This window comes from Anolis sagrei, chromosome 2 (assembly GCF_037176765.1).
Source record: "Anolis sagrei isolate rAnoSag1 chromosome 2, rAnoSag1.mat, whole genome shotgun sequence".
NCBI lineage: Eukaryota > Metazoa > Chordata > Lepidosauria > Squamata > Dactyloidae > Anolis > Anolis sagrei.
In genome coordinates this window covers 278,903,076-278,922,152 of record NC_090022.1, presented here as the reverse complement: position 1 = coordinate 278,922,152, position 19,077 = coordinate 278,903,076, and the positions used below count along the sequence as shown (strand labels likewise).

At 39.7% G+C, this 19,077-nt stretch overlaps 1 protein-coding gene across 1 annotated transcript in view; it reads left to right on the top strand.

Moving 5' to 3' along the window:
* WDR70 (WD repeat domain 70) overlaps positions 1–19,077 on the top strand; it is a 130,287-nt gene that overhangs the window by 13,333 nt on the left and 97,877 nt on the right. The window contains exons 6-7 of the mRNA XM_060761407.2: positions 10,093–10,152; positions 13,601–13,734. Coding sequence (XP_060617390.2) covers positions 10,093–10,152; positions 13,601–13,734 — 194 coding nt within the window. The remainder of the gene's footprint in view (positions 1–10,092; positions 10,153–13,600; positions 13,735–19,077) is intronic.

Below are 19,077 nucleotides of genomic sequence, written 5' to 3'. Positions count from 1 at the left end.
GTTGTTGTATTAATACTTATTCAATATGATGATAGACCTCTTCTGACACTTATTCCTTTTTAAAGGTTTTTTAAAAATTTATTTTGAGGTGTAGGGTTGTATACAGGGACCAAAATCCGCTCCCTGATTACTTACTGCTCATTTTCTTTTCATGATCTTTGATATGGTGTCGGTGTGTTATATTTAACCTATATTTAAATACTAAATGCATTCTTTAGGAGTAAATGTTGTGTAACACTTATTGTTTTATACTATTTGCTTTTGGATAGCTTGAAAACTATGTAAATGTGTTTTATTATATTTTCATTAAACTTTACTGCTTTCTTTTCCCAAACAAACTTAACCTTCAGGTCCTTGTGGACTATGTTTCATCAATAGTGTTGAACCAGCAGAGGGTGCATTTCTCTCTCAGTCAGAAGGAGAAAGAATTTAGCTCAATCAAGCAAGGGTACTTTATTATGGGATATCTCTTTTGATTTCCTAATTAGTGCATTAAATATAAAATATTTGATGAAGTCCTATTCCCTGGAACACAACTCACACAGAATTGGAAAAAACAGAATTGTTGAGGAGTTTTGTGGTGTGTAAAGAGAGGGAAGAACTGACAGATGGTGCACCAGGATTTCTTTGCAGAAGGAGAACATTGAATTAAAAGTTGAAGTATTGTTATATCCTAAGCAATTGCTCCTCACTCTTGCTGCTTCAGCTGTACCACCTTGGACATATTTTTCTCATTTTGTTTCAGACGTCAAGCAGAGCTTGGTTAATATTTGGCTAAGAGATTATCAATGATAAGGAATATTTTTCCTGAAATACTGGAGAGGTGTTTCACTGTACATTCTATTATTTAGACCACTTAGATTATCAAACTTCAGCCTTATCATGAGAAGACATGACTCGTTGCAAAATACATGGCATTCCAGATGGATGGACTCAACCAAGAAAGCCATGGCCCTGAGTTTGCAAGACACTTGCGATAATAGGTGACTTGAAAGTTTCTCATTCGTAAGGTTGCCATAAGTTGAAGTCAATTTGATGGAAGTTGACAATTACTATCCTAGCCGCACATAGTGGCCTGAATCTTGGTACTTGGGAATATTTGTTTTGGTTCTTTGTTGATTAAAAGGAGCTATTAACTCACCCTCCTTCCAAATTCCCCTCTTCCCTTTCATTTTGGCTGTCTGACCAGGCTAGTAGTGGAGAAAAGTAAAGGTGTATATATATTTTGCTGGAGCCCCCAGTGGCACAGTGGTTTAAAGCACAGAGCTGCTGAGCTTGTTGACTGAACGGTCACAGGTTCGATTCCGGGGAGCGGCGTGAGCTTCCACTGTCAGCCCTAGCTTCTGCCAACTTAGAAGTTCGAAAACATGCAAATGTGAGTAGATCAATAGGTACCGCTCCGATGGGAAGGTAGCAGCGCTTCATGCAGTCATGCCGGCCACATGACCTTGGAGGTGTCTACGGACAACGTCGGCTCTTCGGCTTAGAAATGGAGATGAGCACCACACCCCAGAGTCAGTCATGACTGGGCTTCATGTCAGGGGACAACCTTTACCTTTGCCTATATATATTTTATCCTAAAGTCCATATTGTGTTGATACCTTTATGAAGTCAACCAAAAAGGTGCAACATTCTGCCATGATTTCGAAGCAAATGATTCTGTATCAAATGTTTTCTTCAGATGGTATGGTGTAAGTAAATGCAACCTGCCTATCAGGCCACATCCTCTATGGTCCTGAGGTCAAAGGCAATAACAAAAGAAAGAAAAGAAGAGCAGTAATATTTGCCAAACAAGCCAGAATGTTTTTGTAGTTTGACGATTGGGACTAAGACTCTGGAAGACAGGGGTCTGAATCTTCCATAGTCAGTATGGGCAGATCATCCTCTCTCACCTTCATGGGAAAGCATAAATCTTTCTAAGAAAACCTATGATAGGGCTGCCATAAGCCATAAATACTTGAAAGTGCACAACAGCAAAAATCTTGAGAAGATAAAACGCTATTTCTAATTAGCGTTTATGTCATTGATCCTCAGTAAGAGAAGTGCCGTGAGTTCCTAAGGTCTTTTGTCAGGGCTGAAGATAAATTTGGGAGTGCATTGTATTTATCCTATTCCCCTTCCTTGAGTGACTTGTGAAATAAACTGGGTGCTTAAGTCTATATTATACATAATGTAAAATTTCCTGATTAAATTGAAACAGTTTAATAAAACCCCTGGCTCCATGTACTGTCAATGTAATCACTTATGGGGGGCAGCAAGCCTATCGAGTTTGATTGTGTAATGTGATTTCACAGCACTGTCGCATCGGAAAATAGGATGTGGTTACATTCCAGTCAACAGAGGTGCATTGCTGTATTAGCAATGCAATCCTTTGCATGTCTGTTCTGAAGTTAAGTCTTTCTTAATTGAATAAGACTTCATCCCTGGAGAGTATGTATAGATCTTTAGCCTCAACTTGACAAAACGGTTGTGTGTGAAGCCTCCCATTTTCTTCTTCTGCATAGATAATGCTGGTCTCCTAGCAATTTCTCATGTTCTATTCCATTACATAAAAATGTGCTGTTATGTGACAGTTCATGTTGTGGGTTAGATTTTAATGATTTGAAGATAATTTATGGGTGGCATGGGAGAATTACTAATCAAAATACTAATAGGATTGGAACCAGCTGTTCATGTTCTACATGGAATTGCCCTTACTGCCTACAGTAAGTTAAACATATTGTATTTTTTTTAAAAAAAAAATTGAAGTATTTGGGAGGGTTTATGAATTTGCTGCTCAAACCATCCCATTGTGCACGGATGCCTTACTAGGTTGTCAGTTTCTGTTAAGGCCCAAATGCTCAACTTAAAAAAAAGAATAAATTAATAGAATTTCCTATGATTTTTTTAACCCAAAAGATATCCACAACTAGCCGGGCAGCAGTTTCTAAAATACATACTTGGTTATTTTTAATTTAAAACATTGACTAAAATAAAAATGCCAAGTAGCACCTTCAAAGAGGCAATCTCTTTCACACTTAACATATAATGCCTTTTCTAAGGTGTTTCCAATTGTCTTGTGTGACTGAATCATTTAAATTGGGGTACGTAATCTAGTTTAAAGAAATTTTGGTTTCAGTTAAATCAGTTTTGGCTACTTAAATTGCATTAATCAGTATTAAATCTGAATTAAATAGAATAAAACAATAATGCCCAAAGGAGGAAATCCAGTTTTAAATGCCGTGAGTTAAACCGTTGTGCTGGCAGGACTGCTGGCCGAAAGGTTGACGGTTTGAATCCAGGGAACAGGGTGAGGTCCCATCTGTCAGCTCCAGTTTCCCATGTGAGGACATGAGAGAAGCCTCCATCAGGGTGGTAAAACATCCGGGCATCCCCTGGGCAACGTACTTGCAGACGGCCAGTTCTCTCACACCAGATGTGGCTTGCAGTTTCTGAAGTCACTCCTGACTTTGGGGGGGGGGGGGGGGAAGCCTAACCAAACATTGCTGGTTTGCGTAAAACACTGCCTTGTTTTTTTTTCCCAGTCTGTTTTAAAATGTCTGTGTATTTTGTTAGGTATAATACGCAGAAACAAATTGTATGTCTGAAATCATTTAGGTGCATTCTGAATACTAAATCTGCTGTTAACCTTCCGCCCCCCTGAATAATGTATACAGTATTTAACCAATTGGTTATCTAATGCCAAATGATTCAAAATTTCTTCAATTGGATGACTGCCTCCAGTATTTTGTCAGTGTTCAATGATTTCAGTATCATCTGGCAAATGTGCTTGTATAATATTGTCTCAAACATTTAAGAGCCATGAAACAGGAAACTTCATATATTGCTCACTTGATTTATCATTCTTCTATCCAAGAAATAACACTGAGCTGAGTTTATAGTAAGCTCTATGGATACCGGTGATTGAATTGTAGCATCTGCCTTTTAAGGCTGATGAGTATAATTCCATTTTTCCAAGTTTACTCACAGGGAGTTACATGACCTACTCAAGCTGTGCGATCATATATATTTGAATATGTAATAACTTCCTTTCTTTCTAAACTGGTTTATTTCTATGGTTCTTTCCCTGCCTTTGGGATTATGCCTACTAACCTCTTGCCCAGTCCCAATTAGTAGCAATTTGTTACCCGTCATAATCACTACACAGCTTTAGTTTCTGGCTCTTGTACTTTTGTGTTAAATGTGATTCTTTTTTATACAATGCTTTTCTACATTGTTCCATTCCATGCAACAGTGGAACTGAAGAGATTTTTTTTGTAATAGATGGTGCTATTCTCTCCATATGTTTTGGATGACACATCTCATTATTGCTAGCAGGATGATGGAATGATGGGAGTTGTAATCCAGCAATCCTGGAGAGTTCCAGTTTGAGGAACTCTGTTCTTGATGGATATTAGATTTACCAACGGTGAATCCTCCTTTGTTCCTTTCCTTTTACTGTATTTCCTGTCATGTTGGCCAAAATTAAATAATTTCAGGTACTTCATTCATATAAAACCAAAATGGATTTCTTAGTGTTGATGCATTCTTTGTTGTTGTATCTATATGTGCAAAACTGAACAAACAGTAGAAGAAATTATATGGATAAAAGAATAGAGACATAGAGGTTCTACATTTCTTAAAACTGTTGTAGAACATTCTAGCCCAAAGGTGGGTACCTGGTAGGCTTCTCCAGTCATCCTGACTATTGATTAAAACTGATGGGAGTTGTAGTTGAAAACATCTGGAGCACTCTAGTTGCTTGTCCCAGATCATAACATCCTGTTATTTTGTTCTGTGATTGTTGGAAGGACTTTACAAAATGCTTTTTAAAGTATTTAATGTTTGTAATGAGACTGCAGTAGTTTCTAGTTGTGATTTTGGAACAGAACACCCTTGAGGTTATACGTCAGCTATGTCTGGGAGATGCTAATCAAGTCTTTTGTTTAGTTTTCTTAGCTGTCGAGCAATTCCACTGAGGACTCCCTCCAAACCACCAAGCTATTCTGTTCCTTCCAAAACCATCCTGTGGTCACTGCTATTTTGTATGCTGCTGTGCAGATCTTTTCTTGATATCTTATGAGAATGGGTGGGGATCTGGGAGCTCCCTCCTGTTTAGAAGAACCACCATGAAATGTGGATTTTTTTTCCTCCTAATTTTTCTGGTTAACAAAGATAGCAAATTTGCAATTATTGGGCGACACTGTGGCTCAGTGGCAGACCACATGTCTTGCCTGCAGACATTTGTGGTTCAATTTCTGGTGCCCACTTCAAATCTCTTTTTGCAATGCTAAAGGTCTCTTACTACTCAGAGAATACAATGGTACTTAGATGGACTAATATGTGTTTCCTGTCTTCTGAAAGACAAGTTATGGTTGTTGTTCATTCGTTCAGTCGTCCCCGACTCTTCGTGGCCTCATGGACCAGCCCACGCCAGAGCTCCCTGTCGGCTGTCACCACCCCAGCTCCTTCAAGCTCAGTCCAGTCACTTCAAGGATGCCATCCATCCATCTTGCCCTTGGTCGGCCCCTCTTCCTTTTACCTTCCACTTTCCCCAGCATAATTGTCTTCTCTAGGCTTTGCTGTCTCCTCATGATGTGGCAAAGGACTTCAACTTTGTTTCTAGTATCCTTCCCTCCAATGAGCAATCGGGCTTTATTTCCTGGAGGATGGACTGGTTGGATCTTCTCGCAGTCCAAGGCACTCTCAGAACTTTCCTCCAGCACCACAGTTCAAAAGCATCTATCTTCCTTCGCTCAGCCTTCCCTAAGGTCCAGCTCTCACATCCGTAGGTTACTACAGGGAATACTATGGGTTTGACTACGTGGATCTTTTTTGCCAGTGTGATGTCTCTACTCTTTACTATTTTATCAAGATTGGACATTGCTCTCCTCCCAAGAAGTAAGCGTCTTATGATTTCCTGTCCACAGTCTGCAAGTTATGGTAGTTTGGTGCATTTGCAGAATCACCTTTCATGTCTTCTACAATACATTGAATTGGTTGTGGGTAGCAAAGGATCTGGTTTGGGATTTAATATAATGTGAAGACATCAACAGAGAATTTTATATGTTACTCCAATACTCTTCTTGATCCACAAGGAATTGGAAATGGACTACAAAATTATATGGTCTTCCCTCCTGTCATGCTTAATTAATGGTGGGAATTTCATCAGCATGGTTAACCATGGTTGAGCTAACTTGGATTAGCTACATCAGTTAAAACGACGGTAAAAACAGCTTCTTTCCCATAGACTTTGTTAAGTGAGTTTTGCCTACACTGATATAGTAATGCTCAGTCCTGTGGCTTTAACTGTTAATTAACATTTCATGCAGTTGTAAAGCTTAAGTTATTTCCTTCTTTGTACTTGTGCTTGAATGCAATTTTATGGTTTTGTTTTTCATTGTCAGGTCAGTTCTACTGAGATGCTCTCTTTGTATCCTAGTGTCAGCTGTCAGAGAGAGTGGTTATCATTCTTGAAATTATATGAAATATTGATCATATAACTGCAGTACCTATCAGATTTCTGTCCAAGGCAGGGGTCCTCAAACTTTTTAAACAGAGGGCCTCAGATTGTTTGGGTGGGGGGAGGGGGCAGACTATAGTTTGAAAAAAACATGAATGAATTTCTATGCACAATGCACATATCTTATTTGTAGTGCAAAAAACCATGAAAAAACAATACAATATTTAAAATGAAGAACAATTTTACCAGTACTTCAATGGGAAGTGAGGGCCTGCTTTTGGCTGATGAGATACTCGTTAATTAGGATTGTTGTTGTTGTGTGCCTTCAAGTTGTTTCAGAGTTAAAGTGTAAAGAAACCAGAATGGATCTCCAAAGAACTTTTAACTGAGCTAAGATTGAAAAGAGACATGCAAAAGAAATGAAAAAGGGAGGAAATCACCAAAGAGGAATGTAAACAACCAACATGTGTAGGGAAAAGGTTCATCAGGCTAATGTACAGAATGAGCAAGAGAGATTAAAACCAATAAAAGGGGTTTCTTTGTTTATGTCAGTAGAAAAAAGAAAGAACAAGGAAACAATGACTGTGTGAATGGTTTCTGTCAATCATCCGTGCACTTCTTGAGAATATTTCCCCTTTCCATGAGATGTTTAACTACCCTGTGTCTGTTCTCCTGACTGTCAACATTTTCATTGAGCATAATTACTTTTTTAGTTGTATGTATTCTTATGTCTTTTTTCCTAATTAATTTCTTGTACATTTGAATACTTTGGGGTTCCCCCAAGTCTTCTGTTGTTGTTCTTGTTGTTACTGTCATTGTTGTTTGGAGAACCAGCATTATGTAGTGATTTGAGCATTGAATTATAACTCTGGAGTGCAGAGTTCAAATTCCCACTCTGAAATGGGTGAACCTTGATTAAGCCACACACTCTCAACCTTAGAAGAAGGCAGAGACTGGCCTCCTGTGAACAACACTTGCCAGGAAAACTACATGATAGATTTGCTTTAAGGTCACCATAAATCAGAAATGACTCAAAGGCATACCACAAGTCACAACAGTCACTTCTCAATGTTGGAAACAAAGGGAATGAGGTAAAGCTGTAAATTAGATTAAATACTTTCTTATTGCAATTAATTGGGTGTAGGCTAACATTTGAATCAGTGTAGAATGCCTTCTGTCTCAGAAGTCATCACTCCTTAAAATAAATTACCTAATTTTTTGGGGGAGGAGAGAATGAAATATTCTCTTCTGTTGTTTGCAGCTCTTTGGAATGAAGTGACTGGATGGATCTCAACTTGCAATTGGATTTGTGCTCATATATAGGCAATTGTGGGGGTGGGTTTGATGTATTTATAGCATATCCTACAGTTTAGGAAGTTTAAATTTACTAAAATGGAATGGGTCAAACTGATTCTTTATAAATATTTGGCTAATTTAAGAGATGTTATGCCAAGGCATGTCCCTGGAGGTTGTTATCTTAAGTTCTGTTTTGATTAAAGAGTCTTGTTTAAAATGCTGGAATCCCTTGGATAGAACAGTTCGTGTTCTTTTTTCGGCATATACTTCTTTCAGTTCTGGAATAATAAGAACACAGAGTTAGATGTGTACATTTCTATTCTGTATAAGTGATAATTGCAGGTAGTACTTGATATCTCATTGTCAAAAATGGCCTTTGCCCAGGACCATTGGACTAACTTAAAAGCTCTTTTACTTACCATAATCTTCTCTCGCCTGTTTGTTTCTGTCTTCCTTGCATTTCTTTTTTTAAAGGAAGATATTAGCAGACTGGACAAACAGATATGTTTAAATCTCATTTTTATATTGTTGGTGTCTTGTGATGATGACCACAATAGGTGATCAAATTTTTGAACTTCCCCACCCTTCTGTTGACGGAGAGTTCTGGCAAACTCAGAAGTTTGCCATGTTTTGAATATTTTATGATCCCAAAGTACTAACATCAACATGAATATTGATTCTACCCAAGGACTGGATAGCTGCGTTTTGTGTAGTGTTTATCATGATTTGCCTTTCAAGGCAAGATCAGCCAGTAGAAGAATTTACCATCCCGCCTAAAGGAGACTGCATTTCAATGATGTTTTTGATAATAGTGTCTTTCCAATGAAATCACATTATATATTGGATGGTTCTCTTTTTTAGTTTTGTGTCAACATTTAGTCACACAGTGCCTTTATCTTTAATATAGAAGAGATAATATTTTGTAAAGACACACCATGAGACTTTTAAAAAATGCAGCTACTCCAATATAATGTGAAGATTCTGTATAGTGTTTTGGATACCTTCTCAGTTCATCAGACTACTGTATGTATCTTAAATTTGGTTCTTCTTTTTGGTGTTTTATTTCAGCGTGGAGCATTTTGCTGTGAAAAATTGATCCTTCTATTCTTATTTATTTCATTTATATTTCCATTTGTAAATATTAATAAACTGCTTTGATCTGAGGACTCCAGTGTAGAACAACAATGAAACATAGAAACCTACCTCCAGTTTTGAAATGGTAGAATGGAAAACCTCATTTGCTCAACTTCGTTGGGTTGCTTCCTGTGGAGGATAGGACGCCAGCCTGTGCAGATGCTTGGTAGTTACAATGATGTGATTATTCTTCTATGAAGAAGTTACAGAAACAGCCTCTTTCATTCAAGCATTTCTTCCTCCTTTCCTTCCTACAGCCTCTTTCATTCAAGCATTTCTTCCTCCTTTCCTTCCTAACAGGCTTCTATAATAAGTCCTAAAAACTGATTTCTAAAGAAAGAAAACCTACAATCTTTAACCGGCTGGAGAGATTCTGACCACTATGCACTTTAAAACCTCTCTACTACTAACTGTCCTCTCCCATACACTCTTTCTCTTAAAGAGAGTCTCTTTCCAAGTTACTATGTGTTGAAAAGTACAGGGGGGCCTTGCTACCCATTTAAAAAGATAATGCAGCCTGAAAAAGAGCCAAGAGCTGGAAAAACAGTATCAGTGAGCCACAGACTGCATTTTGCCTATTCGGATTCAGAGACAGGGGTTTCTCCCACCAATCCTAACAACTCAGATGAATGCTGGAGAGAGCCTGGGGATCAATTAAATGGTGAGACCCTCTAGTCCTAAAACAGAGGGGAAGGGGAGCATGGGAAGTTCTCCCATGTTGGCCAGTGGACGAAAATTTTCGTTCATTTGGATGAAAGAATGAAACAGCTCATTGGGAAAGGCCCTGTTTTTGGAAGCAAAGCTCAAAAACAAAAACAGGGCCATACAAATGAAACAAACAGAAATGGATAGCGTTTCTATACAGAAGCACAAGACTAATGAATACCAACCTTGTGCACATTTTGAAAGAGTACAAGTCCTTACACAGGGTGTTGTGGAAAGATAAATTACCTAGGTGTATTCAAGCCTTCAAGCAGTGGCCTTCTCTAAAATACTGTACATAGCTATGTTCAAATATGTGTTAAAATGTTGAACCTCCCCTCACCCCCCAAGAGGCTATGAGTTCTATTCTCTGTGATATGTTTTACCAGTAAGAAACATTGGAAATAAACTAAGTTCACAGCAGACATAGTTCATATACTTCATATATTTTATAGTTATCAAAATATATGAATTTTATGTACACTCTAATTTTTTTGTAATAAAATTGTTCTCCATAGGATCCTGTGAGGAAGATTCCTGACTCACATGAAATTACACTGAATCATGGAACTAAAACAGTAAGCATTTTAATGTCTCACAATTGTGCAGCATTGTGATAAAAGCCTGTTTGTTGTTGTTACTTACTAAATTTAACACAGGTAGCAAGTATGATTCTTATAAATTATTTGGAAGCCATATTCTGGAGTATTCAGAACATCAGTAAAAATCAAATCTTGTAGGGAGAGGCTAAAGGAAATGGGCATGGTGAGCCTGGAGCAGGGAAGGCTGGAATGTCATAGTACTTTTAAAATAAATCATATCCTCTTACAATGACAAAATCTTCATCATTCAACAGAATTACTGAAATATACTCATAACTAAATTATAGCTCTGAAATTCAGCGAGCCTGTTCTGTTACCAAGTTGATTCTAAATTGATTCCAAAGGGCAAGACTAGATATAATGAGCATCTGTTAAAGGAGAAACAGATTTCAATTGAACATAAGGAGAAATGTCATGATGCCAGAGATGTTGAATAGTGAAACCACTTTGCTAGTAGGGTAATGGATTCCCACTTGCTGGAAGTCTTCAAACAGACCCTGAACAACAATACATTTATTGTGGTGACTCTACTTCTGAGGCTTTTGCATGAAGTTGAAGATTAGCCTTGAAGTGCCTTTCAAATTCTGTAAGTCAATAATTATATGAATTTAAGGAACTAAACCATCATCCAGTCAAAAGAGATTTGATTTTTATAAGGACTGCTCATAATGCCCTTCTGTGTAGCTTGGGAAACCAGCAAATAGCTAGATGCCATTCATCTGAGAAAAAAAAACTTTATTATCATTATTTTATTTTGGGCTATCAGTTTTTGCTAAATGGACAAAATGGGTAAGTTAATGCCACAAGGAGTTTTCCACTTAAAATAGAGAGTGAGAAATATGACCACTCTATATTTGTTCAGGGGGCAGCAATGCCCATGGGAACAGAAAAGTAGGTGCAGTCATTGAAAAAGACCTTCAAGTAGTAATTTATGGAAAGGCTAAAGAAGAAGATGTCATGGTAAAGGCATAATAGGAAATTAAAACAATGCAGAACAAAGCCACGGAGAACTTCAGAGGTAGGGCAATGGATTTGATCTAGTTATGGAATGAAAAGCCACTTAATTCTCTGCTCTGAGTCCTTCATTAATACACGTATTCTTGCAATAGTGTGAAACTGTGTGATAGACAAGTAGTTTATGTCCACTGCAGGTTAGTTTCATTGCTCACCAATAGTTAAATATGTATGTATGTATGTATGTATGTATTTATTTATTTATTTATTTATTTATTTATTTATAGTGTTTATATTCCGCCCTTCTCACCCCAAAGGGGACTTAGGGCGGATCACAGAATACATATACGGCAAACATTCAATGTTGTTATACACTGACAAGACAGGCAATAGTGCAGATAGAGGTATATAGGCTTTTCTCATCTTTCGGCATCTTGGAGGTTGTGCTCGATTCCGGCCATGGGAGGAGGGGGGTGCTGTTGCTCCATCCTCCATGCCGAAGAGCCCTGTTCACAGGCTTCCTCCTTTTGATCACCGGCATTTCCTGGTATTTCCTTATGGTGCCATTAAAACACTCCCTGCTAAGTGGTACCTATTTATCTACTCACAGCTGTTTGCAATCTGCTAGATGGGCAGTGACCTCGGCTGAAGGTCAGGTGCTCACTCCTGGGCTTCGAACTGCCAACCTTTTGATTGACAAGATTTATCCCAGCTGGTGGTTAACCTGCTATGCTAAAGCCTGGCCTCAAGTTGCCAAATAGTGATTTGAGAATAGTAGAATTTTGGGGGAGGGGCACCCTGTGTTTGGATGGAAAATTTTTATCTGATCTTAATGTTAAATATATATCACCTAAACCTCAGATTTGCATCCTTCATACTGAGTAATAAAAGAGATACAGATAGTTGTCTGTGGCATAGTTCACCATTTCTTGACAGCCAAACCATGTTTCTTATGCTAACTGCTTCTGCCCTCCACTTCTGAGACATTCTCTCCAGAGACAACCTATCAAGCGCCCACATCTCCCTTTGGCCATCTCTCCTGCTTTTGTGTAAGGTCAGGTCACTTAGAATCCCATCTGTAGCTCTTCAAACTAATGAATTTAAGCTGTTGATGTCTGTGTTCCTGTGCAGCTGAGAAATATCAGAACAGTTTTCCCTCATTGAAGATCCTTTCCAGAAACCTAATTAATTTCCCAGTTGCCTTTCCTGTAACAAGAGTGGTTTTCCCAATGAAACTGCAGGGATAAATTTTCTCCTGACAGCTTTGACATGTAGGTGAGCAGTGGAAAGTGTTACATAATCAACCAAGTGTCATGTTTTCTGTATTCACAATTTACAGCTGCTTCAGCTGTATGCACAGCAACTGTCTAATGTGATTTTTTTTCTCCTGCTGTGAAATTAAGTGTAGTGCAATTCATCTATAACAGTCTGGTTTGCAAACTCATTTTGTGTCACCAGAGTATAAGCAGGATAGTACTGTCCTTGAAAATAGTAGTGGAGCATTGAAGACTCTTGTTATTTTCTTCAAAAGAAAAGCTCATTGAATAATTCAAAAAGAAAATGTCAGGATTGTGTTCAAAAGAAAATGTAAGGCCCAGTGATACAAGAGATTTGCATTGAGTTCAGTTGTGTATTCTCAACTAATCGGTGCATGTATAGTATTAAACACAGCCATAGCTTAGAACAGGAGGTGTAGAAATGCCTCCCATAGAGTTACCCAGCTGTGTTGCACCTTCTCCAGCTCATTTACACAGAGGCCTTTTATCTTCTAAGCATGAGTAGCCCATAAACATGACTCATGGGAGATTGGATGTTCTTACAATTCACAGCTAAATTGAAAAATCATATATAGTTAAGCTACTCTTTCTAAGCATTCACATTGCTTTTTTGTCTTTCTACAACTGTCCATCTACCCATTAATAGCTTTTGCATTGTTTTCTACTTTTCAATTGTTTTGGAAATATATATGTGTGTATACCCCCCCCCCCCGGTGGCGCAGTGGGTTAAACCACTGAGCTGCTAAACTTGCTGATCAAAAGATTGGTGGTTTGAATCTGGGGAGCAGGGTTAGCTCCTGCTGTTAGCCCCAGCTTCTATCAACCTAACAGTTCGAACATATGCAAATGTGAGTAGATCAATAGGTACCGCACTAGTGGGAAGGTAACGGTGCTCCTTGAAAGTGTTTACAGACAACGCTGGCTCTTCGGCTTAGAAATGGAAATGAGCACCACCCTCCAGTCAGACATGACTAGACTTAATGTCAAGGGGGAACCTTTAGGGGACTTTAGGCTTTATAGAAGAATGGATTAAAATGTAGTCATTTTGACAAAAAAAGTCACTTAAAATATAAAAAGGAATTTGAAATGGAACTAGAAAAGTTAATTGCATCTACTGAAAGATTTTTGCAAATAGAAGAATTTAAATGGATCACTTCTCAGAGAGTCATGTTAAGAGTTTGTGTCTTGTGTAGGTATCTGCATTAGGACTGGATCCTTCAGGTGCCCGTTTGATAACTGGCGGCTATGACTATGATGTTAGATTTTGGGATTTTGCTGGAATGGATGCATCACTTCAAGCTTTTCGATCTCTGCAACCATGTGAATGGTATGTCCTCACATTCTCCCTTAACTATTAATCACTTTCAGTTCTACATTGCTTACTAGCTCCCTTAACCTTGTACTTTGGTGATAAAAGGGTCTGATCATTTGTGAAAGTATTTCAGATGATAAGACCAAACCTGTGTGCATGAATTGCCATTTCGTTTTCACGTGCCATCTTCCTTCTGTCTTTTTACAGAATATGGAATATTAAAATGGCATCTTAAATGGCATCAGGGCAGGTGTTGAATAAAGTAAATTTCATGAATGAGTTCTAACAATTCAGAATACCTACAGTACCTTGGATCATAGTGATGTTGGTGCTAACAGAATGTGAAGCACTACTGCTTTGATGCCTAGAATGCAAAAGATTTAAACATTAACCTTGAACTGCTTAGTCGTGAATTGACTGGAGATGAATCCCATGATAGAATGCCATTGTAGGGATAGTTTTCAGTGGAAAGGCAGGGAACAGAAAAGAAAGATGACCATGTGCAGTGAAAATGGATTAAAGTGCCCCTTCCAAAAACTACTTAACTCGAATATTTCAAACAGATGAAAGTGTAGCAGCCCAAGGAATTTCAGCTTTAAGAGGAAAGCCCGCATTAGATTGTTTTGTATTTGATTGCTGAGTATATTTTGAGATTGGTATTGCTGTTCTCATAGCTGTCAACTTAAGTTTGAAGAGGTGCCAGTGGAGATTTCAGATCCGGTCCTGCTTGGCCCAGTACATCTTGCCTGCCATTTACTAAGTTTCTTTCTATTTCTCATGACCTTAAAAATCTTTATTGCTTTATTCACCAACAAATGTAGATATTAAATAAGAAATATCTTAATATCTTAATAAAAAAGAAACATTTTAATAGCTGTGGTTTTTATAAATATAATAAAAGTTCAGAACATGCATTTAACCATTTGCAATAACTGCTGATTATTTATTTATTTACATTTCTACCCCGCCCTTCTCAACCCCCGAGGTGTGGCTTATATCACAATATAACAGCAATATAAAACAATAAATGAAACAATAGATTAAAAACAGTAAAACATCAATTATCACAATCATGATTAGTGGAAAGGGTCTCCTTTGAAAATACTTCAGAAAATCTGGTTTGTTCAATACTTCTATTGACAACAGAGATCATATCACTTGTAAGTGCACTGTCTATTCTGGCCTGCCTGTATAGATTACTGTTTCTGAGCCGAATTCACAATGCTGGGTTTTATCCCTGGGGAGCTTTCTATACATTGGAGCCCTTCATACTTAATCGAATGAATTTCCCATCACAAACTTGTCCATATGTCCATCTTTTAGGTTGTTGCCCCTTGTTATAGCATGCTCTCCCTAGTGAACTGCACCTTCTCCCAACATTGTCTTCTTCCCTGTACCAGAGTAAGATATTTTTCTGCTGCCAGGCACTTTATGGGATATGACTCTGAAGCCAACTGGGATTCATAAACCAAAAACCATCCCAGTTTGTAATCCTAATTTGTAAGGGGCAAAAAATATCACCATCTCATTAAACATGCAAAACAAGTTATTTCTGGTCTTTAGTCATTCATGCTTACAAAAGGAACCAAGAGATAACCATTAGGCTGTGTGCACCAGTGTGAAACTGTGTATTGAATCCTAACTTACAGTCCTATGCAGACTCAGACAAATGCTCTCATTAGGTATAGCCAGAAAAAAGCTGGCTGAGTTACTGTTGTTGTAGGAAACCGTAGGCATTTTTGGAGACATTTTTATAAGGAAAAGTGGAGAAGTATAGAAAGAGCACATTGCACTACTATCAGCTTTCATGTAAAATTCTCAAGGTGTTTGCTGAACTGACTGACACCATCCCTCCCTTCTTTTCGTAAGAGCTTGAAGACTTAGTGGTTTCACCAGGCCTTTGAGAGTGACTAGCAAGAATTCCAGCCCTTGGCCACTAGCTAGAATCTGGCCCTTAACACACACACACACACACACCCCAATTACCCTGGTCAGTTCTCCAGTAGGCTCAGGAAATGAGCATCCACAGGTTCCACCATTACTGTTGTTGGGACTGGTTATTGCGCTTTACCCATTCCCCTGGCCCCTCTGTTTGAGGGAGGGGCTTCCTGAGTTTGAAAATTAACTGCTTTGTCTGAGAGGCGGAGCTTCCTGGTTATCCTATATAAACCAGTGTCTGAACCCAAGGGGCAGCTGGGCTTTCCACAGAAGTTGAGGAAGCAGGAACCCATTTTGTTTCCTTCTGCTTCAGGGTAAGCTTCTTTAAATTTAACAGCTTTCAGCGCTGCTTTCTTTGAGAGGCGGGGCTTCCTGAGTTTAAAAATTAACTGCTCTGTTTGAGGGAGGGGCTTCCTGAGTTTGAAAATTAACTGCTTTGTCTGAGAGGCGGAGCTTCCTGGTTATCCTATATCCTATATAAACTCGTACACACAGTAACCTATACTTTCACCCCTGCATACAGACAACAACATCAAACACACACCAAGAGGAGGTCATTAGCAACCTCCAGATGGAACAAACACGAAAACTTCACATCTCTTGCACAAGCTGTGGCATGTTCAGCTTTTTCACACTACAGTTACTCAATTACATCTGCCCCAAGTGTACACAGATCACTCGCATGGAACACAGGATACGACAACTCGAGGACCGTATTAAGACCCTTAAGGACATTCAGGAACTTGAGCTGTTCTTAGACACCACACACCACACTGGCCTAGACACGCAGCCCATATCACACCAACATTACGGGGAGGCTCAACAGAACAGCACCTCAGATGTGGACAACCCTCAGGCTTGGAGAAATGTCACCCTTAGAAGGACACATAGGACCCGGAAGCCTCCTCAGAATACTTCCGCTCAGCTGCAGTTACACAATAGATTCCAAATTCTCACACAACTAGCACCTGACCAAGAAACACAACATATTGGGGAAGACCAGAATGGCTTAGATACTGATCAGTGGCTCATCCTTGATCAGTGTGCGGGGGATAGCCCTGACTGGGACAACACTTCACAACATTCACACTTGCACAATCCTGCAGGTGTACCATCCCCAACCATAGACCAGGAGCAACAGGAACACATACAGGAGAACCATAGACTCTTGGACGAATCTCAATGGATTGTCCTTGACGAATGCACCGGGGATGTCGAGGAGGAGGACAACACTTTTCACCTACACAATTCACACCAACAGGATCACTTTTCTGGAGACCTACACACTACATTGCACAAAAGGGGGCCTGTCATTCCTGAAAGTAAACAGGTCTTGGTAGTAGGCGACTCCCTCCTTAGAGGAACGGAAGCTGTCATTTCCAGACCAGATGGGATGGCTCGAGAAATATGCTGCCTACCGGGGGCAAAAATACACCATATCACTCAGAGGCTCACCAGGCTCCTCAAGCCCTATCACCGTCCTCCCCTCATGTTGATTCATGTAGGAACCAATGATACTGCAAGGCATACGTTTCAAAAGATCACAAATGATTTTCGAGCTCTAGGAGCAATGCTAAAAGAATGTAATGTACAGGTGGTCTTTTCATCCCTCCTCCCTGTTGTAAGACACGGACCCACAAGAGCCAGAAAAATAGTACAGGTCAATGACTGGCTTAGAAAATGGTGTCAGGAGGAACGCTTTGGCTTCCTCGACCATGGCCTGCTTTTCCAGGAGGATGGCCTACTGGCAAGGGATGGGGTGCATCTCACACAAGTAGGAAAACACCTTTTTGCTCACAGACTCGCAAACCTCATTAGACGCACTTTAAACTAGGTCCACCGGGGGAGGGGGACAACAGCCTTGCGAACACTACTTTACCCATAATGTCTGGGAATCGCCAGAAGGCTAAATGGAGGGCTGCACAAACACAACAAGGACCAAGTACCAAAAGCACAATAATCCCAATTAAACAGCTCAAGGGAAGATCCCAGGGGCTCACATGTCTTTACACTAATGCACAGAGCATGGGAAATAAACAAGACGAACTCCAACTTCTAGCACAACACCACAAATATGATATCATAGCCATCACTGAAACCTGGTGGGATGACTCCTATCGCTGGAATGTAGATATCGAGGGGTATAACCTCTTTCACAGAAACCGAACAAAGGGGAGAGGAGGCGGAGTAGCCTTATATGTCAAAAACTCTTATACTGCAGAAGAAATTCAAGAGAGCAATCTGGGAAACCAGCTTGAAATCATCTGGATAAGAATCAAGGGAAGTGGGACTCAAAAAGATGTCGTTGTAGGCGTCTACTACAGACCCCCAAGCCAGGAGGAAGATCTTGATGAAGTCTTCTGCCAACAGTTGACCAAACAGGCACAGAAAAGAGATGTAGTAGTCATGGGCGATTTCAACTATCCCGATATTTGCTGGAAAACAAACTCGGCCAAGAGTACAAGGTCCAACAAATTCCTCGCTTGCCTTGCAGACAATTTCATGGTCCAGAAGGTAGAAGAGGCAACAAGGGGATTGGCTACTCTTGATCTCATCCTAACAAATGCGGAGGACCTGATCGATGCGGTCGAAGTGGTAGGATCCTTAGGGGCAAGTGACCATGTGCTCCTGCAATTTGAGGTACAAAGGAAGGCCGAAACTAAGACAAGTCAAACCCGCATTTTGGACTTTAGGAGAGCTGATTTCCAAAAAATGAAGGAAACGCTGAGCAGCATTCCGTGGACACAGATACTAAAAGACAAGGGAGTTACGGATGGATGGGAATTTCTCAAGAGTGAAATACTCAAGGCGCAATTGCAAACCGTGCCAACAAAGAGAAAAAATAGGACAAGTGCAAAGAAGCCAGAATGGATGTCCAAAGAACTTCTAACTGTGCTAAGACACAAAAGGGACATGCACAAGAAGTGGAAAAAGGGAGAAATCACCAAAGAAGAATTCAAACAAATAGCCAACACCTGTAGGGAAAAGGTCCGCAAAGCTAAAGCAAAAAACGAGCTCAGACTTGCCAGGGACATTAAAAACAATAAAAGGGCTTCTATTCTTATGTCAGTAGAAAAAGGAAAAACAAGGAGGCGATAGGACCTCTTCGAGGAGAAGATGGGGCAATGCTGACAGGGGATAGGGAAAAGGCAGAACTACTTAATGCCTTCTTTGCCTCGGTCTTCTCACAAAAAGAGAGTCTTCAACCTCAGCAAGATGGAGTGGATGAGGGATTGGAGGACATCCAACCCCAAATTGGGAAAGAAGTCGTCCAGGAATACCTGGCCGCTCTTAATGAGTTCAAGTCCCCAGGGCCAGATCAACAACACACAAGAGTATTGAAGGAACTAGCGGAAGTCATTTCGGAACCATTGGCAACCATCTTCGAGAGTTCTTGGAGAACAGGAGAAATTCCAGCAG